The sequence below is a fragment of the Malania oleifera genome, chromosome 9 (assembly GCF_029873635.1).
Source record: "Malania oleifera isolate guangnan ecotype guangnan chromosome 9, ASM2987363v1, whole genome shotgun sequence".
In the NCBI taxonomy this organism is placed as follows: Eukaryota; Viridiplantae; Streptophyta; class Magnoliopsida; order Santalales; family Ximeniaceae; genus Malania; species Malania oleifera.
Genome location: NC_080425.1, coordinates 82,998,370 through 83,022,453, shown reverse-complemented (window position 1 = coordinate 83,022,453; position 24,084 = coordinate 82,998,370). Strand labels below are relative to the sequence as shown.

General features: G+C 36.7%; 2 protein-coding genes across 8 annotated transcripts; one reads left to right on the top strand and one right to left on the bottom strand.

Moving 5' to 3' along the window:
* Nucleotides 1-287: 287 nt before the first annotated feature.
* On the top strand, nt 288-14,112 carry LOC131164919 (receptor-like serine/threonine-protein kinase ALE2). 7 transcript variants are annotated; one of them, XM_058122467.1, is made up of 10 exons: nt 288-1,469; nt 1,862-1,990; nt 2,101-2,313; nt 2,436-2,537; nt 2,644-2,727; nt 2,839-3,210; nt 3,609-3,908; nt 10,367-10,759; nt 10,890-11,133; nt 12,977-14,112. In XM_058122467.1, exons 1-10 carry the CDS (start codon nt 1,394-1,396, stop codon nt 13,656-13,658), a joined length of 2,595 nt encoding a protein of 864 aa, XP_057978450.1. In that variant the 5' UTR covers nt 288-1,393; the 3' UTR covers nt 13,659-14,112. The 7 variants fall into 7 exon arrangements, with proteins under 7 accessions (XP_057978450.1, XP_057978452.1, XP_057978451.1 ...); XM_058122469.1 differs by having other exon boundaries at nt 344-1,469; nt 1,889-1,990; XM_058122468.1 differs by having other exon boundaries at nt 344-1,469; nt 1,889-1,990; nt 10,364-10,759.
* Nucleotides 14,113-14,487: 375 nt separating this feature from the next.
* LOC131164920 (protein HOTHEAD) lies at nt 14,488-21,061 on the bottom strand. The gene is made up of 6 exons (XM_058122473.1): nt 20,773-21,061; nt 19,841-20,240; nt 17,360-17,670; nt 15,822-16,207; nt 14,843-15,408; nt 14,488-14,729 (listed from the first exon to the last, which is right to left on the bottom strand). The coding sequence occupies exons 1-6, from the start codon at nt 20,849-20,851 to the stop codon at nt 14,675-14,677; spliced, it is 1,797 nt and encodes a 598-aa protein (XP_057978456.1). The 5' UTR covers nt 20,852-21,061; the 3' UTR covers nt 14,488-14,674.
* Between the last annotated feature and the right edge of the window lie 3,023 nt (nt 21,062-24,084).

The window sequence follows — 24,084 nt, the reverse complement described above, 5'->3', positions numbered from 1 at the left end:
TTTGATTCATATGCTCCACTAGAAACCAAATTGCAACATTTAAACAATCTGATTAGCCCAAACTCTAGACAACAACAATATGAGTAACAATGACGATTAGCAAACCCGAGTCCCCACTAAACAAAATCGTTAAAATAAAACGACTAATGCACAAAGCTCCTCTAATATCAAACCCAACTCTAATAAAACCCAAAACCCCTAAATGAGAGAAAAACCAGTGGCACCGACACAAGGAGAAACGCCCATGAGACTTTATGGTATGCGTCTCGTGGCGGAGGCTGGATGTCATAATCAGGTCCTTGTCCATACGTAAACGTGGTGCCTTCCAAAGACAATCAACCCAACCTTCCCCTGCTTGCAGGCGGTGGGCCTCATTGTGCAGGACCCTCCATTTTCATGTCACAAGCTTGCTTCAGTTGATTCATGTCCTTTTTAATTTATAAGACCATTGCCGCATTGCGGCTTCCTGATTTGTGATTAATCTGCAAGGCTCTGACCAGTGACCACCTCCTACTACGCCCCTTGCGTTCAAAGTTAAAATAGCTCTCTCTGTTTGGCTCCTCTGTTTCTCTCTCTCTCTCTTTCTTTTCTTTGCTGCGCTGGCTTTGGCTTTCTGTCCTTTTGGTTTGAATTTGAGTCGTAATTTTGAAAACTATGAGAGAAGTTGATTGACGATGGGAAATGGGAAAGTGGGTCTCAGTTCAATCCTCCAAATTGTAAAAAAAAAAATTGTAAAATAATGGATCCTTTAACTTGGAAGTTCAGCTAATTAGTTTGTTCTGTGATTTGTGAATAGTCTGACCATTGAAACTCCCATGCCATGATTGCTATCTGAAATTAGCTGAAAGTGCCAAATTTTTCAAAGTTTCGACCTCGCTAACCCAACCATAATGCTTTTAGCAGAATCATCCCAAACCCCTCTCTCTTTCTCTCTAACCCTCTCTCTTTCTCTACTAAACTTGTTGCTTCAAAGTGCCTGTTGCTTGGCTCTGACTGTACTGTTCTCCTCTCTGCGTGACCAGCTTTAATTATCTTTTATCGCCCATGTCAGGTGAAACAATTCTATCAGAAATCTCAAAGCTTTGCAAATTTCAAAGCTTAGTCTTTATGGCCAAAAAAGAACTTGGAAGAAGTTCAGCCCAGCTCACCCATTCCCGTGGAGTGCCTTACTCATATCTTGGCTGATACCATTTGTGGGTCACTGGGTCTGTTCTTGTAATGTAAACCCTACTGTTTTCGTTCCTTGAAGCTTCTATGTACCCACGTTCTACTTCATTATAGTGGTTCAGTTTACATTTTTTCTTCACAATCTTCTTCTTACTTGAAATGGATGGACGAGAATGAGAGATGATGAATTCCTGAGGTTTGATCTCAACTTTCTTTGGAAGGGATCATGGGAATGCTGCTGATTATCCTGCTGCTGACACTCTCTGCAATTGTCAGTGCTCTGTCAGTTCATGGATCTGCAGGTAATAGTTTTGATCTTCACCCAGATGACCCATTTATTAGTTTGATGAATTCCATGCGGATTGTCATGAATTTTGAGCTTGGGAGTAAATTTGGGGATCTGGGTTCCTAGCATAAATGTTCCTACCATCAATCAGGACGAAAATCAGTCATTTGATTTATGCTTTCGACTTTTTTAATGCACGTGGGAATGCACACCACCAATGGGGCAATGGGCTGGTTTTGAAACTGGCTTGGTGTAGAATTTGCATTTTATGTTCCCCCGATGCAAATGTCTTAACTACTTAGCTGTGCTTCTGTAGCCTTAGTTTAGGGTTTTGAGAATGCACAAGTACAAACCTAAATATTTCTTTACTTGGTGTTTGGCTTGTACTGTTTCAATGTGAATCAACAGACCTTGCAATCTTTCCTACAAATCCAGTCAGCTTTGGCCAGAGAAGACATGGAATTCCAGTGGCTGCACCTCCAAACAGAGCATTCCACAGTTCACTGCCTACAGGCCATTCTCATTCTCATACTAGAGGTGTTTTGGAGTTTAATTTGACTTTTGCAGCTTTCTTATATGGAAAGAAGTTAGAAAAAGAAGTTCCATGCCCACAATTTCTAACAGATAAAAGGACTCTCTTCTTGCAGTTGCCCCTCTACTTAATGACCGAGGATCCTCTAGTATTGTGCTTCCACCTTCTATGTCATCTTTCAGAGGTCCTTCCAAGGAATGGGTGCATCGATTTGCATCTTCTCCCTCAAGCCCATACCATAGGCATCGTCATCATGCAAGAAACACATTCAGCAACTCTGCTTCCCAACCATCTTATTTGCTTCCTCCACCCACTTACAGCCAGCAAGGTTGGATTCTTATGTACTCAAATTAACCTCAATCAAAAAATTGCATGGAAGACTATTATTGAAAATCCAGTAATTTATTTAATTTTTTCTTTTGAATCATTTTTTTTTACTAAAAAGCATAGGCCCTTTAATCTCCCCAATACAATCTCCCTTTCTGTCACCTACAAGCTGGGGTTCAGCTGCTCCTGCACCATCACCCACAATGCCATCAAACAAATTTAGAGGTACAGGGATTCCTACTTTTGTCTTGTTCTGTTCTTACTCCTAGAGGCCTCATTTAAAGAGGGTATTGACAAATACCATGATATCATTTTCTATTTGCAAGAGCAGTGCTTCCTCCAGCATCCTCTCCTCTGGCTTCATATCCACCACATCCACTGGTTTTGACGCTACCCCCTCCACCTCCAAATGAAGGTGACCATCACAACTCTGATTCTTACCTGCATTTTTTTATTTATTACATTTGATCTTTCTGCGGAGTTATAAGGACATAAAGTGACATTTCTAATTGATCCTAATTGGTAGATTGTACATCAGTAGCTTGCACAGAGCCATTAACATATACTCCTCCCGGATCACCATGTGGTTGTGTGTGGCCAATTCAAGTTAGATTGAGTATTAGTGTTGCACTGTACACATTCTTCCCTCTAGTTTCGGAGCTGGCAAATGAAATTGCAGCTGGAGTTTCACTATACCCAAGTCAAGTTCGCATTATGGGAGCCAATGCTGCTACACAGGAGCAAGACAAAACCATCGTCCTCATCAATCTAATCCCTCTTGGAGCAAAATTTGATGATGCCATCGCATTTTCAACTTATCAGAAGTTCTGGCACAAACAAATTTCCATAAGAACATCCATCTTTGGTGCCTATGAAGCGATATATGTCCGCTATCCAGGTAACATTCATTTTCTCAATTTCTTGGGATATCTTTGAAGAATTTCATCGAAGAGTTATTTCCCATTCGTCTTTGATAATGAATATTTGAACCATTCATTTTAAAGTCATTGGTTCTAATTGCCCTCATGGAATAATAGTGAAAACAGTGACTTCTGGAAATTGATCTTTTCTTCAAACTTACTGTTTCTTTTTATGACATGACTCTTGAATTTGTTATTCTTATAGAATAATAGAAGTATTTGAATATGCCATTTCACATTACTTCAGTGGCCTTCACAAGTTAATTCTTCTCTTATTCCTAGATATTTCTTCCAATAAACATTTTATTATTCTCTCTGCAATCAATGCATCTGCCAGCAGCTGCCTTCAACTTTTGAAACTCTTGCATCTCTACAGGTCTTCCACCGTCTCCACCCTCGGTATCTTCAAGCATTGCTTCCATGGAAGATGGGCCATACACTGGCCGTGATAATAATGGAACTGCAATGAAACCTCTAGGGGTTGAAGTACCAAAGACCAGGAGGAAAAAATATGGACTTGGTGGAAGCACAATTTCTATAATTGCTGTAGCATCTGTGACGGCTTTTGTTATATGCATGGGAGCTGTCTGGCTTTTACTGTTGAAATATGGGAACTGGGGTCATCTAACTGAACAAAGTCCACATGATTTAGAATCTACACACACAAAGCCATCAGGTAATATCATAATGGCATAATTCTCCAACTTCTTAGAAGTCACAAATTCTTTTCATTGAGCTTGTTAAACCTGATTTTACAGCAAGCAAAACAACAATAAAAGGTGGATATTATGATTTCTTTTAGATACTCTTTGCTAAATTTGAAATTTCATTAAGGATATTTAACATGTTTTTATCATAAAAAATAGAGTAACATATAAAAAGTCATGAAATCATTGATATTGCTATTATTTATAATTTTTTTGTTATAGTTTTTTTTTTATTCTTAATTTTTTCTATATTATGGTTCACTGTTAATTATCTCGAGTTACTCCATCCAAGCTAGCCAAATTTTGTTGATAACCTGACATTTTTTTCCTTTGCCCTTTTCATGAAATTTTTGTAAGAAAACTTTCATAAATATATTGCAACCAAGGATCTTCAATTATCATGAACTTCACATCAATTACTTTACGCGGAAAATAAATAAATCATAAACTGTAAACTTTACATACCGGAATCGGCCATATCGAACCTATCGAGAAGAACACTCGGAGAATCCGAAGAAATCGTTTCTCCCACTTCTCCTCTTTCTCTTTTCTTCCTTCACCAGATCTATGGGATCTTCTGATGATTAGAGAAGTAGAGGCAGAGAGAGAACAATTCCTTTCTTCCTATGCCCTTATAGCTACACCTATAATAGTAGCTAATATATATTTTATATATATATATATATATATTATATACATATATATCTATAATATTTATGTATAGGAATCTCTTCAAACTTTCACCATTAATTTCTCATATTAAATAAGCTAACCTTTTAGTTAACCCATATAATCTTTAATTTATATCCTTATCATATGAGATACATTTCCTATATGTGGGACCCACATCATTCATGTGGGACATATCTTTTGGGATATAAATCCTACATTCTCCCACTTGACCCATATGAATGATATTAATATGGATTAACAAATATATATAATGTGCACAAAACATTAGCTTATTTATACTTTTCAATGAGATTAACATAATATCATAATCAAGCAACCCATTAGTACGAGTCATGGCGGTAAATATCATTAGAGCGACATCTTCCCTGCCATGTACCACAAAACTAATAAACCACTTAACTATGATCTATAATAGGAAGTTACCATACTGTCCCTTTAATGTCTTTATCAAAGACCATTTCTGTTTAACAATGAACCATCTCTATAATCACGTGATTTATGGTAAACATAAATAATGTTCAGAAACATTTTTATTGATATCATTATACATATTATAGAACAAAACATAAAGATCCATTATTATACATCAAGGATTACAAGAAAGACCCATGTGATCAGCATGTTCTTTAAATGCCTTTGGTGTCAATCCTTTCGTTAAAGGATCTGCTATCATGAGCTCAGTCCTTATATGTTCTATAAGTACTGTCTATTTCCGAACTTCCTCCTTAACGGCCAAATACTTGAGCTCCATATGCTTAGCGCCATTAGAGTATTTGTCATTTTTGGAGAAAAAGACCGCTGCGGAATTATCACAATAAATTCTCAACGGCCTGGCTATACTGTTGACAATCCCAAGTCCTAAGATAAAGTTCCGCAACCACAAAGCCTAAATCGTGGCCTCAAAGCACGCCACAAATTCAGCTTCCATAGTAGATGCTGCTATGATAGTCTGTTAGGCACTTTTCCATGATATTGCTCCTTCAGCTAACAAGAACAAATAGCCATACGTTGACTTACGACTATCAACGCATCTAGCAAAATCTGAGTCAGAGTAGCCAACCACCTCCAACTGATCTGTTCTCCTATATGTGAGCATACAGTGTATGGTTCCTTTTAAATCCCTAAAGACTTTCTTTGCAGCTTTCCAATGCTCCATTCCGGGATTACTTTGGTACCTCCCAAGCATCCCAACTGCAAAACTAATATTTAGTCTCGTACAAGTCTGCACATACATCAAACTCCCAACAACAGATGCAAAAGGAATATTTTCCCTACTTTTCTTTTCGAATTCATTTTGTGGACAATTTTTTAGACTGAACTTGTCCCCTTTACAAATAGGACCAGGAGTTGGTTTACATTCAGCCATATGAAATCTTTCTAGAACTTTATTAATATATCCTTTCTGAGACAACCCTAACAATCCAAGTGCTTTGTCCCGGAATATTTCAATTCCAATCACATAAGTTGCCTCGCCCATATCTTTCATTTCAAAGTTCATAGAAAGAAATCTCTTGGTATCATTCAATAAGCCAAGATCATTACTGGCAAGTAAAATATCATCAACATATAGAATCAAAAAGATAAACTTGCTCCCACTGACCTTTAGATATATACACCGATCAACAGTGTTTCCTTTAAAACCAAAGATCGTGATGGTATCTTGAAATTTAAAATACCATTGCCTGGAAGCTTGTTTAAGTCCATATATTGATTTCTTTAATTTGCAAACCATATGCTCTTTTCCTTTAATCATTAAACTTTCAGGAAGATCCATATATACCTCTTCATCTAAATTCCCATTTAAAAAAGCAATTTTCACATCCATTTGGTGTATTTCTAAATCAAAATGAGCCACCAAAGCCATAATGATTCTAAGAGAGTCCTTTTTAGACACAGGAGAAAACTTCTCTTTATAATCAACACCTTCCCTCTGAGTGAAACCCTTTGCTACAAGTCTAGCTTTATATCGTTCAATGTTGCCATTATAGTCGTGTTTGGTCTTAAAGACCCATTTACACCCAACTGTTTTAAACCCTTCAGGCAAATCAACAATGTCCCAGACTTTATTCTGTTCCATAGATTTCAACTCATCATTTATGGCATTGATCCACTTTTCAGAATCATCACTTTCAATGGCTTGTGAAAACGTAACTGGATCCACACCATTCTGCTGAGGCGTACCAGTCATTGTGTATTGAGAACAAATACCATGTTGTTCTAGGAATTTAGCAAATGGTCCTAGACATTGTTTTATGCCATCATACCTACCATAATACTCACCACCTCTGTCAGATCTAATGATTTTCACTTTCCTATCTAATTGTCGCTCCACTTCAGCAACATATGCCTTTAAAGCATCTATTGCTTGAGACTTTTCATGCAACAAATAGATATAGCCATATCGTGAAAAATCATCAATAAAGGTGATAAAATACTTTTCTCCACCTAAAGATGGTGAGTCAAAAGGCCCACATACATCAGTATGAACAATTTCCAATAGATCCTTACTTCTTGTGGTTCCTTTCTTTGTATGTTTAGTTTGCTTTCCTTTAATGCAATTAATACATACATCAAAATCAGTAAAATCAAGGTTCGTGAGAACCCCATCCTTTACCAATCTCTCCATTCTTTCCCTGGATATATGACCCAGTCTTTTATGCCACAAGAAAGAGGAATTCTCGTTTATTCTACTACGCTTAGTTCCAATATTATGATGCAGAGTGAGGAGTGTTTCAGCAAACGTTTCATTAAGATTAAATTTATACAACCCCTCATACAAAATACCAGAGCCAACACATAAGTCACCTTTCATAATACGGAAACCTTTATGTTCAAAATACAAACCATAACCGTCATTATCTAATCTAGATATGGAAATTAACTTCCTAGAAATATTTGGAACATACAAAGTATCAAACAGGTCTAAACAATGACCCGATTCAAGATACAACCGAACAGTTCCAACACCCATAACTGGCACTTGATTTCCATTCCCCAAGACTATCATGTGTTCATTTTCCTTTACGCTCTGGATCGTAAGGTTATCCTGCATCGAATTGGAAACATGAACAGTAGAACCAGAGTCAATCCACCAAGTGTTAGAAGGAACTTGTGTCATTTTGATTCGAAACATACATAAGCTAAAGGCTTACCTTTATTTTCGAACCATGCTTTACGTTTCGGGCAATTTTTCTTTAAATACCCATAGCCACGACAAAAGTAACACTTGGGACCATAATGTTCCTTCCTGCGAGCCTCACCACCATACAAAGTACTCGCCACCTTCAATGGATCTTTCTTTAAACCTTTCTTTATTTTCTTTCCTTTACTTCCAGCTGCGTGACTCATGACATTTACTGAATGTTGTCCCTGTTGTTTGAGTCTTGCCTCTTCTTGAACTAACATGCTTGCCAATTCATTCACATTCCATTTTTCTTTAATTGTGTTATAGTGAATTTGAAAAGACCCGTACTGAGGAGGCAAAGAGTTCAAAATAAACTGAACAAGGAAATTTTCATTAACATTCATTCCCAAAGTATTAAGTCTAGCAGCCAGATTAGACATTTCTAGGACATGTTCATTCATTCCTTTGCTACCCTCAAATTTCATAGTGGTTAGTTTAGCCATCAACCTTCCTGCAAGGGACTTATCAGCTGAACGAAATCTATCTTCCACTGCATTAAGATATTCCTTTGCGTTGTCTAGTTGAGGGAGTGTTGATTTAATATTATTTTCTATACACATTCTCATAAACATCATACTTAATCTGTTCGACCTTTCCCATGACTTATACAAAGCTTGCTGTTCCGAACTGCTGGTTTCAGTAATAGCAGCCGGTTTATCCATTCGCAGAGCTAAGTCCAGATCCATAACACTTAGGTGCAACTGAATCTGTTCATTCCAATTAGAGAAATTTGTCCCATTAAAGATTGGAACAGAAGAAGCCAGCAAATGCAATGAAACAGGAACAGACACTGCAATAACACAAAATGCTCACTACATTAATGCTTTGAGTTTAGAACATTTCATTAGTAAATTGCGTTCAATCTTTGGATCAACTTATGCAATATACTAATCCTTACACTTATTGGTAATTTTCATTTATCAAGACATAATTGATAACCTTTATAAAGCTTGATTGGTCTGTCACCTTTGGGCAGGCATCCCAATCTCACTGTTATTCATTAATTATCCTGATTAAATCAATGATTATTTGAAAGTTGGTGCACCTTTGGGTCAGCCATAATATTCAAATAATCATTCTGTAATAATTTTGCAAGATTATATCTCAATACAATGTTCATAATTTTTCTTAACGAAATCACTTTGGTGATAACAAGCTAATCATAATATAAACATTGATTGACTCCATACTCAGCTAAATTAATCCAAGTTTAAACCTGATAATTAATTTCTTACAATGACAATTTTACTTGGATTAATATTTTATTTTATTTTATGTAAAATCTGGCAGCCCATGAATTAAAAACACTGCAGCCCGTATATAAAAAAAAAAAATTGCAGCCCGTACATTTAAAAACTGGCAGCCCATATATTCAAAAACTGGCATCCCATACATTTAAAAATTGGCAGTCCATATATTAAAAAACTGGTAGCCCATGTATTAAAAAACTGCAACCCATGTATTAAAAAACTGTAGCCCAATATTCATCTCAAAATATTAATCCATAATATACAATAGATAATCATTTCCCCAATATAAGAATTTTACTAACTTACTTTCGTGTTAAATTCTCTAACTTATACATGTATAATATGTGAGTATTACATTATTAATAAAATTATTTGCATGCATATCATTCAGCAGCCCTACTTTAATATCACTATATAGGGGAAAACCGTCAACGATCCACATGAAAGAAAAATTTTCAAACCAACAAAAACCTCATAAATCCATCAAAGGAATCATTTATCATATGAATTCTTTAGTTCGATTCCAGAAAATATCATGAACATGAATTTTCACACGAACCCATAACAAGATTGTAAGGGGTTAAAAGAAACGATCTTTATCATGAAAGGAAGATCATGATAATTTCACACTTGGCTCTGATACCATGTGTAAGAAAACTTTCATAAATATATTGCAACCAAGGATCTTCAATTATCATGAACTTCACATCATTACTTTATGCGGAAAATAAATAAATCATAAACTGTAAACTTTACATACCGGAATCGGCCATATCGAACCTATCGAGAAGAACACCCGGAGAATCCGAAGAAATCGTTTCTCCCACTTCTCCTCTTCCTTCACCAGATCTATGGGATCTCCTGATGATTAGAGAAGTAGAGGCAGAGAGAGGACAATTCCTTTCTTCTTATGCCCTTATAGCTACACCCATAATAGTAGCTAATATATATTTTATATATGTATATATATATATTATATACATATATCTCTATAATATTTATGTATAGGAATCTCTTCAAACTTCCACTATTAATTTCTCATATTAAATAAGCTAACCTTTTAGTTAACCCATACAATCTTTAATTCATATCCTTATCATATGAGATACATTCCCTATATGTGGGACCCACATCATTCATGTGGGACATATCATTTGGGATATAAATCCTACAATTTTCTCATCCAAGTCTAAATTCCCAGTCTGTTTTTGCTCTTTAATCATGTCTATCACAATTGGTGGCATGATCTTTGAGAATATTCAGCTCATTTAAGACTGAAAATGAAATTTAAACTCAGCAGGGACTGCTGATTCTCTGATGTGTGGAAACAAGCTTACTTCTGCATCGATGTCCTTGAGTTCTTGTCTACAGACATATACAGGATCTGCTAAGACCTTGAGCATAAATGACGTGAAGAGAGCCACCAATAACTTTGATGCTTCAAGAATACTTGGGGAAGGTGGTTTTGGGCTTGTCTATAGTGGCATTTTAGATGATGGAAGAAGGGTGGCTGTGAAGATTCTCAAGAGAGAAGATCAGCAGGGCAGCCGTGAGTTCTTGGCAGAAGTTGAGATGCTTAGCCGTCTGCACCACAGAAACCTAGTGAAATTGATTGGCATTTGTATAGAGGACCATACCCATTGCTTACTGTATGAGCTTGTTCCAAATGGAAGCGTGGAATCTCATTTACATGGTAGATTCAAGTTTGAAAAATTTTCTATTTACAATTCTTTACACTATACTGTGGTCATCTAAGTACTTAAGAGTTTTAATGCGGGATTCCCTAAGATGTGAATTGAGTGTGTGATTTTCATGTGCTGAAGGATTTGACAAGGAAACTGATCCACTTGATTGGGGAACCCGAATGAAGATTGCCCTTGGGGCAGCTCGGGGTTTAGCCTATCTGCATGAAGATTCAAGCCCTCATGTTATACATCGAGACTTCAAGTCCAGTAACATCTTGCTGGAACATGATTTTACACCAAAAGTTTCAGATTTTGGACTGGCTAGAACAGCACTGGATGAGGGAAATAAACACATCTCTACTCATGTTATGGGAACTTTCGGGTATGAACTTTATAATCATTTTACTTGGAAAATCGTTTATGTCTAGCTATAATAGGATTAAAAATCAGAATGCTATTTCAGATAAATTTTGGCTTCGCCTACTTAAATTTATGCATATATAAAGAGAAAAATCACGTAGGAAGAGGTGCGCTGGGTGACTAACTAGTGAATGCAGCAAATCATTAGTGGAAGAAGGCCAACCTTTAAGTGGTGGTGATTCTATTGTTTTGTGCTATTCTTATTATTTTGCTCTTGTTCCATTGTGTTCAAAAACATTGTCTGTGGGATTTGTGTATGTGATCTTACCAGGCTTGACTACCAACTGCTTGAGGTTTGCTATCAACCTCATCTAGGTACATGTTGTCTATCAAATTATAGGTAATGCTGTATTTTTTTGCACTGTTTCTTATCCATATTGTTCAGCCTTTCTATCATACACCTTCAGCTTGAATCAAATCATTCCTCCTCGCTACTGCTTTTCTTTCTCATTGCCGATGTTGTTAAAAATTGGGATCCTAGATAGAATTGCTAGCGGGGTTGGCAGAATCAGATCAAGTATCAAAAGATTCTACCAGTCATATGAAATAAGTACTGCAAATGCACTATATATTGCATTCTCATATATTTTAATGATATCAACAGAGAAACTTGGGTAGTAAGTATTAAAAACTACAAAATCAGAACTAAAGTAGCTCAAATGATAAAGCCCTAATATAGCAAAGAGATCAAGGTTCAAATTGTTCATTCCTAAGTCCATTAAACCAACTTATAATGAAAAAAAAATGTAAATTCTTTGAAAAAACGTAATTTTTGATACAAATTACCCAACAAATATCCATATAACAAACAACACCTAAAATCAAATAGATATTTTGTCCAATAAATAAAAAAATTCAAACTATCAAGTTATAGTTCCTCATACAAAATCCAAATATCAAGCTTACTCCTCAACATCAATGTCTTTATCCAAGCACAATTTACTTCATGAGTATCATTGAAATCATCATCAATGCATTCATCAAGCCCTTCATTACCACCACCATCATTGTCAATGTCTAATGCATTATCATACTAATTCCATCTCAAACATAACATAAAACTGTTAACATCTATTGAACAAAGATCTAAAAATAAATTTATGAGTTCATAATTTGTTTAATTATAAGCAAACAATATTTCTTTCTGGGGTTGCTTCTTTCTTGTACAAAACAATGACCTAAAAATAAATTTATTTCTTAATATTGTCATTAATAAATAAACAAAATCACTTCCTAGGTTGTCTCTTTCTTTTACAAGTTGTACTTGAGAAACACCAAGCCATAGTTCCGGCAATTTAGAGAAGAGTGAAATGCAAATTTATTGTACGATTTTATGATCCTATTCCTACTGCAACCCCACTACTGCAGTCCTACTCGTGATTTCTATGTTGGACCTTGATCATTTTGCTAGGATGTGATACAATCATGTCTTTGTTCCACTTGACCTAATAAATCAGGTCACCTTTTCCACTATCACTACATTTCTATCAATATTTATGGCTAGAATCATGTTCTCAAAGGCCTGAAATCACATCATGCTTCTTTTCTTTACAGATATAGGGCATTAAACTCTCCTCTGCTGTACCTGATATTTTACATAATAAATTTATCAATATAATACCAAATTTCAAGGTCAGCTCATTATAGAAACTAATGAGTTTGACACATCCTTATTACTTTTGACTTCCAAGTTCTTGGTATAAGGGAAGTTTCTTTGTGCACAAACTCAGCTGTTTTTGTGCATATTTCTACTGATAAATCCATCTTATATTTTGGTTTTCCTTTTCTCTTTTGTTGTTCTCCAGTTACTTAGCCCCAGAATATGCAATGACTGGTCATCTTCTCGTGAAAAGTGATGTTTACAGCTATGGTGTAGTCCTACTTGAGCTCCTAACAGGAAGAAAGCCAGTGGACTTATCACAACCACCGGGTCAAGAAAATCTGGTTGGTTGGGCACGCTCCCTCCTAACAAGCAAGGAGGGCCTAGAAACAATCATTGATCCAGCTCTAACATCAAATATTCCATTTGATAGTGTGGCCAAGGTAGCAGCTATTGCATCAATGTGCGTGCAACCAGAGGTATCTCACCGTCCTTTTATGGGTGAAGTTGTTCAAGCCTTGAAGCTAGTATGCGATGAGTTTGATGAAACAAACGAGATAGGATGCAGCCAAAAGGATTCTTCCACAGGAGTGGATACTAGGGTTGGTAGAGCTTCAGGTAATCTTGTGGAAGTTTCAGAGACACATTACTCTACCCCTGACCATGATGCTCGTTTTGAAACTAAGATATCACTGTCAACAACAAATTTGAAGAGTATGTCAGTGGGATTTGAGGGGCAGGACTTGGGATCTACTGTAGGGCGCTTTAGTTCAGGGCCTTTGAGAACAGGGAGGAGAAGACAGTTTTGGAAGGCTTTAAGAGGGTTGTCTAGAGGCAGTGTGAGTGAGCATGGGTTTGCTTCTAAACTCTGGCCAGGATCCCATTAAGTTCATAGCCCATTTATGAGAATGTGTTACACTTCCATGAGCCAGAGCAAGGAATTTTATTCAATGTAGACTGATGCAAAATTCAGCAACATGCACCACCTGAAAGGCCCACAAAAAAATTGAGCCAGAGTTTTTTAACAATTTGTCCCATAAATGCTCAAGATCAACCGAAGTTATTCATGGTAGTGAGAAGTTTCAAGGCAGTCTTCAGCTCTGATTTTCAACAGGACAATCTTCAACCCCATCCCGGACCATTTCTTGCGCACAAAATACATTGTCAATGAAAAAATTGGGGAATTTTAAAGATTTTGTGTAAATCTGTCTTTAATTTATTGAGAAATTATGTAAGCCCTCCTGAAATTGAACTCTATGAAGTTCACGGTTGTAATATACATTGAATCTCAAATTTTCTTTTGGAGCTGTAATATTATCTAGCACATGTGTTGACTGATCATCGCATAGCATTTACCAAATCTTTGAAATTTGAAACCTATGTTGCAGGCTCTCCTTTGTAGTTTTCACTTGCTTTTTGATCTAGATAGAATGAACAAGAGTAGCTGCTTGAAACATATTTTCAACTTGATTACATTTGGAAAAACAAAACCATTGAAAAATGATTTCTAATAGTAATTGGTCCTCAAAATGATTCCCATCCCCTGCCTATTAATTGACAACTGAGGTACTTCAGCAGGATAAACCAAACAAACTCCATGATGGGAATAGAATTAAGGAAAAAAGTGAGCTACATATTCCCCGTAAATGGCCTGCTACCAAAGCCTGAGAACATAAATAACAACACACCAGAAATATTAGGAGTAACGCAATGCACTAGTAAAGACACCAGCAGATACATTTATTTAACAACAATACATACAGCAACGTGGAGATGTTGACTGTCCATGTTCTCATTTGCAATCATCTCTACAAGTATAATAGCTTTTTGAGAAATAGAAGGGAAAAACTATTTCTTATATTAAACTAACACTGCTCTTCTGCACCTAGTTGATCTTCATTTTTTACATACCAGCAGCTGCTCCTAATCTCTCTCTCAGCATTTTCACTCCCATGTACCTGCTTATCACAGAACCAGTTACTACAGTTGGAATGCTAAAGAACCATGAAAACAATAACTAGAAATACTGTTTTAAATAGTGTATTATAAAACATTATTGCTTTGAATTTACCTGCCCATCATTAGAACTGTGGCTTGTGGATTAGTCCCAGGTGATTCACTGAAAGTTGAACCATCAATGACACGCAGCCTGTCAATGCCAAGGACCTTATAGTCACGATCCACCACTTTGCCCACATGACACCCACCATGGTAATGCCAAATTGTGATGACAGTGTCTCTACAGAACTGTTCTAGGGACTTTGTATCATTGGTATGTTTAGGAATGAGATTAACATTAGCTGTGACACTCATGTTGAGCAGTTTATCCATAGTGTACTTGTCACATGTAAAGTTTTCGAAGTGTTTCGACCTCACTACCTTCTCCACCATGCGAATACCATCAACACATCGCTGTAGATCATATGGATTTTTGAAGTAGTTAAAACTGACAGAGGGGTTCTCATCAACATTGGTATTCATTAGGCGCAGCTGGCCTGTCGAAATGGGAGTTGCAATCTTTTCTAAAATAAAGCCCCCCATGAATACCTCATGAGGGAGATCTCGCTTTCTGTTGATGTAAGCTTGAACGGCTTGTGGCGTTCTTTTCATTGGGGGAATTGTTGAGAGCTGTCCAACCTGATTATGCAAAAAAGATCTTAGTTAACTGAAAAGACATTCTGTATCATCACAAAGTTGGTGGTGCTTGGAAGCATCTTCCTCCAAGATGCATTTTTTCATTAGCCTTGTAATATAAGCTCATATACAACAATACTTGAAGCTCTTTAATTAGTTTCCTGATAATTTTTACTTTATCTTAACAATTACTTCTGCAGTTTTTTTTTTCTTCAATTATTACTGCAACTTGCAATATAGGGAAATGTGCTTGTATGACCAGCTGTCCTAGCAGCTGCAGTCAAAAATATTTGATCCTGAGGTTGAAGGCACTGTTCAAAATATAAAATATCAAAAGCAATACTGTTTCACTTGTTGGAAGCATAAGATCCAGATCTTCTGAAAATCATTCTTCACACAAGAGGATTGGTACTCACCTCAGCTGACATGATTCCATGGTTGCACTGAATGCTGTCTGATGACTGCCCAAAACCACTGCTAGCTTCAATATACACACCCATCTTCGTAATCCCCACAGCTTGAATCAGTGACTGTTCAACTGGTGTTTTAGTGGGAACAAAAATGGCATTATGAGGGTTATCCGCCATACCTTCCCCAACAAACTCATTATCCAGCACCACCGAAATGTTCAACTTTCTAAGGTCTGCCTGAGGTCCAATGCCACTTAATTGCAGTAGTTGAGGGCTCCCAATTGCCCCACAAGACACAATAATTTCACTCCCTTGTCTCCTTGCTAGAGCTGCTTGATGTTGATTTCCATTTTCGTCTTTGAAGATTACTCCTACAGCCTTTGGTTGCTTCCCTTTATCAGACATGACCAGATTGATAATAAGTCTATTAAATTACAACTGGAAAAATAAATGCTTCTTACCCAGAAATTTAGATATAGAATCCATACTAACTGGTGTGGTAAAAAAAATTTTAGGAACAAATTGCACATCAGTGTCACATTCTGACATGAAATAAAGGAGTCACTAGCCATGTTAGCCCATTAAAATCCTTTGTGTAAAAATATTTGAAAATTTGTTAAAAGAATATGTTATCTTTTTTTTTTTTTTGAATATCGCCGGGTGTCCACAACCATCAACGACGTCCCTTTTACAGTCCGCCGCACCGGTCATGACTAATCCCACGCCCTAGAGCGATGGCCCCACACACACCACAGAGGGGTAAATTCAAGAGCCCGCCGCAGGAATCGAACCCGGGAGGCATTTCTGCTAACCGTCAAGCGGCACTTCCGGAATTTGCCCTTATCTTGATTCTATCCTAAGTGGGACAGTAGCGGAAGAACAAATTTGTCCCAAAAGATGCAAAAATGTGTGCACCGTAACATATTTTTAAATTATCTCTGTGCTACTACAACACAAAAGAAATACAAAGAAATGAAAATTTCAAATACGAATTTAAAATTATATGTATATATTTCATACTAGGCCAAAATTGACCTGACTACAAAAAGAAGCACCTATTGCTTCAAACAGATCCATATTTAAAATAGAACCAATCTAGCTTTCATGGGCTTCAAACTGGGATAGATTATTTAATATATATAAATTCTCAAGAAGCATATTTATTTATTCTTTTTGAGAGAGGGAGGGGGCATTATTTAAATATGACTGCGAATAAGCGAAATGTTTAGAGATTTTTTAAGTTGATAGAAAAAGGATTATTTAGAACCAGGGGGACCACCAGACCTGTGGTTCTGCCACTGGGCATGGATTAATTTCCTATTGTCATAACCACCACATTTAATGCAGTAATCACTCCCATAGGCATGTAATTGAAACTACAGAGTGTTTAGTCATCCCAGTTATTCTGAGTTATATCATACATTTTCAGTTTAAGAGCCCCTAAGAGTCTGTCTCAGAGGTTTAGGTAACACCAAGGATCATCTGTGTTTCCACACAAGCCACATGTAAATTTTAAGCAGAGTCTAATGGTTTAGCAGCCTTACCTGTTGTGTCAAACATTATTTTCTGAACTGTTGCATAAATTAGGACGTTAAGCTTCTCAGGGTTAGCAGAAGCAAGCAGTTCGGCAGCAGTGTGTCGATGGCCAAACTTGTCAAAAATAGTTCCCCCAACCTTTGTTCCAGATATATGATCAAATGTGAATCCGTTATCGGGTGAGACCCCAACTTCCAAAAGGCCATTTTTTAGTGCTTTCTGCCATGGTGCAAGCTTTGGCCTGTGAACAATTTGCTTCTCAACCCATGGATATGATTCATTCACCAACTTGGCATCCCAACCTACATTCCCAACATACCTGCAAGCCAAGAACCTTCAACATAAATCCCAATTCCACTAGTTGCAGTAATGGTTAAGCTTGGGCTAGGTTCAGGTTGTGTCACCAATTATATCTGACCAAATAATTCATGACTAAATCTCCCAATAGCCAGCCAATTAGTATGAGTAGTGTGTAGAATTTACTATATATTCCCAATAACGAATATTTTATGGAGGGACTTTCACCATCCTCCATATAAACAGATTAAAACCTCCAAACAAACCTAGCCCAACTCATATAAACAAATATTTGTTGGAACCACGGTTTTCCTCCATAACTGAGGGGTTTTCTAATAAAGAAAGGAGGTGCCGCCCTCTTTTAGTAAAAAAAAAAAAAAAAAAAAACCTACCCCAACTCAATTACAGCTCAAATTTACATCAGATTTACTTGCATGTTCCTCACGATAGTTGTGATCTTTTTTTGGTGGGGGTGTTTTTGGGGGTGGGGGAGGGGTTGATTTAGTAGAACCTTTTACCTTTCTCATTCCAATAATTTATTTTATTTGAAAAAGGTTAGGTGTATAGAACCATTGAATCATGGTTCAAATGTTTTGCATGATTTTCTTCCAAGTGCAGCATAGTGATTTAATTTCTGAAATGAGCGATGACACATGACAAAGGGTGGACACATCCAGACAGCGACTACCAATATTGGTATATATGGATCTAACTCTTTTTGGGCCAACTAGAGACAAATCTTTGCCTAATTGCTTCTTGCAAGGGGTGAATGACGAAGATAATGAAAGAAAGTGGCCACATTGAACATCAAATTAAGTACATGCACAATTAGAAAGGTGACGATATCATAAATGTACTGATAGTACAAGTATCATGAATATCATGGGGTCACCATTATCGCTTTCAAAACCCTAATAAATCGTTCCCCCTAAGAGGATCATAGCCATCGGTTTTCATTAGTTTCAGCGTAAACCACCGGATAGGAGGTAGGTCCCTGCAATTAATGACAGTCTCATTCTCTTGCTCCACAAGTTAATTTCAATATCTAACTATTTTTCATAGATAATGACATGGTGCTGGGTCAGAACATCTTTTAATGATGCTTTATACGAGTGTAAATGACTATGTTTTGTTAGCCGCTAGATTCACCATCTGTTGGATAATGAGAGCATTTTACTTGCTTACTTCATCTTAGGAGTTCACATCCGATTAGACCCAGGATTTTGATGTCTACTTTATGAAATGACAAAACCACCCCCACTTCACATAAGGGTCATGACGCAAAACATTGGTAAAAATGCCATTTCAGCATGGCAATTAAGTATCACTACTACAACCCCACCAACAATACATCAACAAATTTTATATGGATAATAAATCCATTCCTGCTAATAAATATAAAGTTCTCCATCATGAAACAAAATACGGACATTGTGAAGGATCAACATAAAGAATTAAAAATATCTAAGAAAGCTAAAATATATATATATATATATTTTTGTCCATATATATATATATACCAAATCAAATCAAAATCAAGTCTTAGTTCCATTAAGTAAGGTTGGTCATATGAATTATTTTCTGCTAATTTATGCCGACCATTTTTTTTGAGTCCATATATATATATATATATATAACTGACAGCCTGCAACAATTTCTTCTCTTGCCTGCCACCCCAATCTCCATAAAGTTAACAGAAAAGTTCATTCCTGACCAGCTCTTCCCCTCAACCAAAATAAGCGTGTTTTGAAACAGCGCACACAAGATCAATTTGGTTCTTTAAAAGAACAAGTATAGAGAAAATACTCAAAATTCAAAAATGGCAAACCCTCTAAAAGATTAAAAATAATTTCGAAGCATTTATACTTTTCCCCATTTGTTTCATCAAACAGACGTTAAGCTCTTTTCTGGTAACCCTTGCTGGTATGCAGACTGCCTAAAACAACCGCATTAAAGATTCCAGGGAACAGTCAATTTTCTTTACTCTTTGGATGAAAGCAACAAATTAAGAGGGGGGGGGGGGGAGGAAGGACACCCATCCATTAATTTAATTTATTTCTTTGCGTGAAAGAAACAAATTAGGGGAAAAGGAAAATACCCATTAATTAATTTTCTTTGCCTTTTAGATGAAAGAAAGAAAGGGAAAAACAGAAGGGCTCATGAACATGACATGAAGATTTGGAGAGCCATACCGTGAACTTGCTCTTGTGTAGAAACCAGCATTGATGCAGGAGGCTCCGCCCAAAACCCTAGCCCTAGAATTAAGGACCCCATCGGTTGAAATGAATGTTTGAGCTGCAGAAGTGGGTGAAGTGTCTGCAAGAGATAAATGAAAGTTCTGCAAGTGTGAGACGTTTATGTTGGAGAAGGGTACCCCCCCTCTTTCCAGTAATAAGACGCTGAACTTTTGGGAGAGGGTAGCTGCCAGGGGACACCCAGCTGTGCCACCCCCTACAATTATGTAGTCATACGCCCCATCTCCGCCGTTGGATGATGAGCTTGATGATGATGATGGTGGTGATGAGGGTGAGAAAGAGCTTGCACGTCTGATAAATGGGTACTGATATTCCCGGCTGAAATGCTCCTTCTTACCTGCATTGAATTTTCTTCTCATTACATTTCAATATGTATATATACACAAGATATCCAAATCCTAGAGCAAAAATAAATGAACAATACATGACCACATGCATTTGCCATTAAAAAAACGTCGGGGAATTTAGGATTATATCCCAATTGAAGTACATTGGTACAATGAAAAAAAATGAGAGTATACCGAGATAAAATCTTTTTAGCTGAGATAGATACTGAACATGGAAAAAAGTACTAATAGTCTAATTCAGTAAGGGCTAGGCAGTAGGAACCACCGGCTTTTGGCAAGAATGCATATTACATGGGCTGCATAGCAAGCTTTCAGCTTTTTCCCAGCCATGGTCCTTGAGTGAAAAAATAAAACATGGGAAAAATGAGAAAGAAGAAGAGAAAGAAGAAAAATGAAAGAAACAAACATTTCAGGAGCTGAAAAAAAAAATTCCCAGAGAGAGAGAAGAACAGAAAAGAAGAAGAACCCATGAAGCAGAGAAGGTGAAGGGGAAAGAAGTGGCGGCTGAGTTAGCAAAAACACCTTGGCATGAAATACTGCTGATCACGTTGAGCCATAAAACTGTGCAGAGAAAAAGCTTGACATTCCCGACCAATGCCATTTTGGAATTGGAGAGAACTAAGCAGATGGATGACAGAAACAGCAGAACTTAAAGGCTCACTGGAGCAAGAAGAAGCTAAAAGATGTCTCTCTCTAGTTGGCCTTGTATTGTGTGCATGCAATATTATATACACACAACAAATTTACTTGACCCCGTGCTAACATTCCCCCACCCCACTTTTTTGCTTGCCGTCGTGGATCATATGCATATACATGCACATACCATATAAATAAATTTATAGAGTTTCTCAAGCACGCATTTTCTTTTTGGCAGGAGTAGTGATCATAGACGAATCTAGAGAGAGAGAGAGAGAGAGAGAGAGAGAGAGCTAAGAGGGTGTTTTAAGTCTCAACTACTGCATTTTAGTATTTTTAACATATCTCAAAAGAAACTGAAACTAAAAAAATGTTGTGGCATTTAATGGTATTGAATGGAGCAGTTGGAGTAGGATTCCGTGATATTGCCCATTTAACTCAAATCTTTCTCTCATCTATCTGCCTTCTCTACTTATCCTTCATCACTGCTCATATGCACATATATGAGTAACGCGTGGACAGCTCATCACAGCCCACCCTGCAAATCACCCAACACCATACAAATGCTGGACCCTTGTTCCACCCACCTGTTTCTTTTGGCTAATTGCTTCAACTACTTCTACTATGACAATGTATGTCTATAATTATATAGTATACCATATATTTTATGTTGCATACTTAATTTAATAAAAAAATTTACCTTTTTTTAGGGAGAGGTTGATCATACTTCAATCTGTGAAAGCATTATTAATGGGGCCATTAAATGTGTTAAACCATTCAAAATCAACATCAAGTGGATTGATGGGTGGGAAGATTTGTGTATGTCCATAAAAATCGCACTCATGATTGAAAATGTTGTATTGGCATGATATGAAATCACTCACAATCACGTAATTTCATTGACTATATGTGCAAACATGATATGATTCCGTGCTCTAAATAGGTGGGATAGTGATTGGAATTAATCACCGGTTAATTTACAGGCCGAGGTTATTGTCACATGCATGATTTCATTTAAGTTTTTTGGCTAATTTTTTCTTGGACTTGATAAAGAAGAAGGGACCACACCCTATGGATGGATGCACGTATAGTTGGAAGTAAATTGATATTGAAAGGTTAAATTTTGTGGTGTAAAATAAATAAAGGGCTACGAGTCAAGCACGTCTATTAGCTCTATACCAAAGTTTGAGAATCATATGAAACTAGTTTCGCACCATAACAAATTTGAGTACTTAGGAATCGTTATGGTCTATTAATGGGTTCATGCAAGTAATTCTTGTTCTATGGCTATAAATTTATGAAAACCTGTAGCATTACCAAACCCAAAAACTAAGATACTATTTTTTGTATAATTAAGTTCATATGCTAAGTTTGAAAATGTGTATTTGGCTAGCTTGATGATAATTAAAAAATATTCCAAACACTTTAATATTTTTTAGTTTATTTCAAATTTTCAAATAATGTCGTAGTTTACTTGTCAAACTTATCTCGAGTAGTGCATTATCAATTTTTTATACTTTCTTCCATCGACGATGGTTATTATAGTAATCAGCAATGATGTAGTTCTCATTGGTTGTTTGATACATATATGTCACGTGTATGGTTATGTATTGAGATCATCCACACTCTTTGTCAGGAAGAGAATTCTTAGCTGAAGCAAGAAAAGAAAGAGACTCAAGATTAGGATTTCAAATTGGAGGGTTGCACAAATGTAACTGATATACCCCAAATATATCACTTATCATAAGTCCAGAGGAGACTAGAGTCCAGCATTGATGAGAGCAGTTACCACCTAAGTCAACTATTCAGCCAAAGCAATTGTTGCTAGCTCCATGATGACCAGAGCAATCTACGTCAATGCTATAACAACCGAAGCGATTCATGTAACGTCCCTCTATTTCTTAATGTAAACTGTGGCATAATAAATAAAATGATCAACCCGAACCCGTGGGTAACGGGGATACCTATCAAACATAGCAGAATTCTACGCAGCAGTAAACATAAAATCCAAACATTCATCCATAAAGCATAATACCAGAGTTTTCTATAACATTATAAAACTATATTTCTATACATCCTCATATACATCAAAATATCTCTAGGGTCGAACAAAAAATAACTCTGACCCTGTTACAAAATTTTACCCTCCTCACAAGGTAATCTCACTAGCTCAACCGCGGTCTTGACCCACCGGTCTCTCAGGGGCTCCTGAAAAATTAATTAAGTTTGGGAGTGAGACGCTTCTCAGTAAGGAAAAATAAACTAAATACAGCTGTGTGGCAACATGAATATTTAAGGTACATATACATATACAGTATATTTCATAATTCTATAAACATTCATCATATCTTACTGGATAAACATATATTTTCACATCTAAAAATAAATCATAACATACATAAACATATGTTATAACTGTAGTACTGAAAACAAACCCAGGATGAATAGCTACATAATGTCATGTATTACCCCCCATGACGAGTTGTGCAGCTCGAAGGCAGGACCCGACAATGGCTGGCCGACCACTGCCGAGTCAAATATGTCTGTAAGTACAATGAGCCCGCCACACCCTGGTCCAGACTGCTAGGTGGACGTCCACACTCTACTAAAAGTCACATCAACTATCCATCTCTCATCCCCTCGTGGGATGGTTAGCACTAATCTAACGTAGATATCTGATCTACACATATAGCTACGATACCGAGCTCCCAAACTGAACTAAACTAACATCCTGGTTATGATAACATATAATACATGATCATATATATAACATCATTACGGTCTCGTGCCGAAAATATAGTAATTGCGGTCTCGTGCCGAAATCATACATAAATATGGCCTCGCGCCAATATCATAAATACGGCCTTGTGCCGATAACATAAATACGGTCTCGTGCCGATAACATAAATACATGGCCTCGTGCCAGAATCGTTTCAGGTATATACATTCTGAAAATACATCATTTATCATATAATCGTCAAAACCATCACAACATAACTCAACTTTTCATAATACCTGAAAACATACTTTGCTCGTAAAATCTTTCATATCACATTACATTTCTCGTAAAATAATATTCATGCCACACATGTGCTATTAAAAGTCATACTTCATATTCTTAAAATTGTTAATTTCTTACATCTCATACATACATATACATTTTAATCATCATAGCAGTATTTTCTCAATCGTACATTT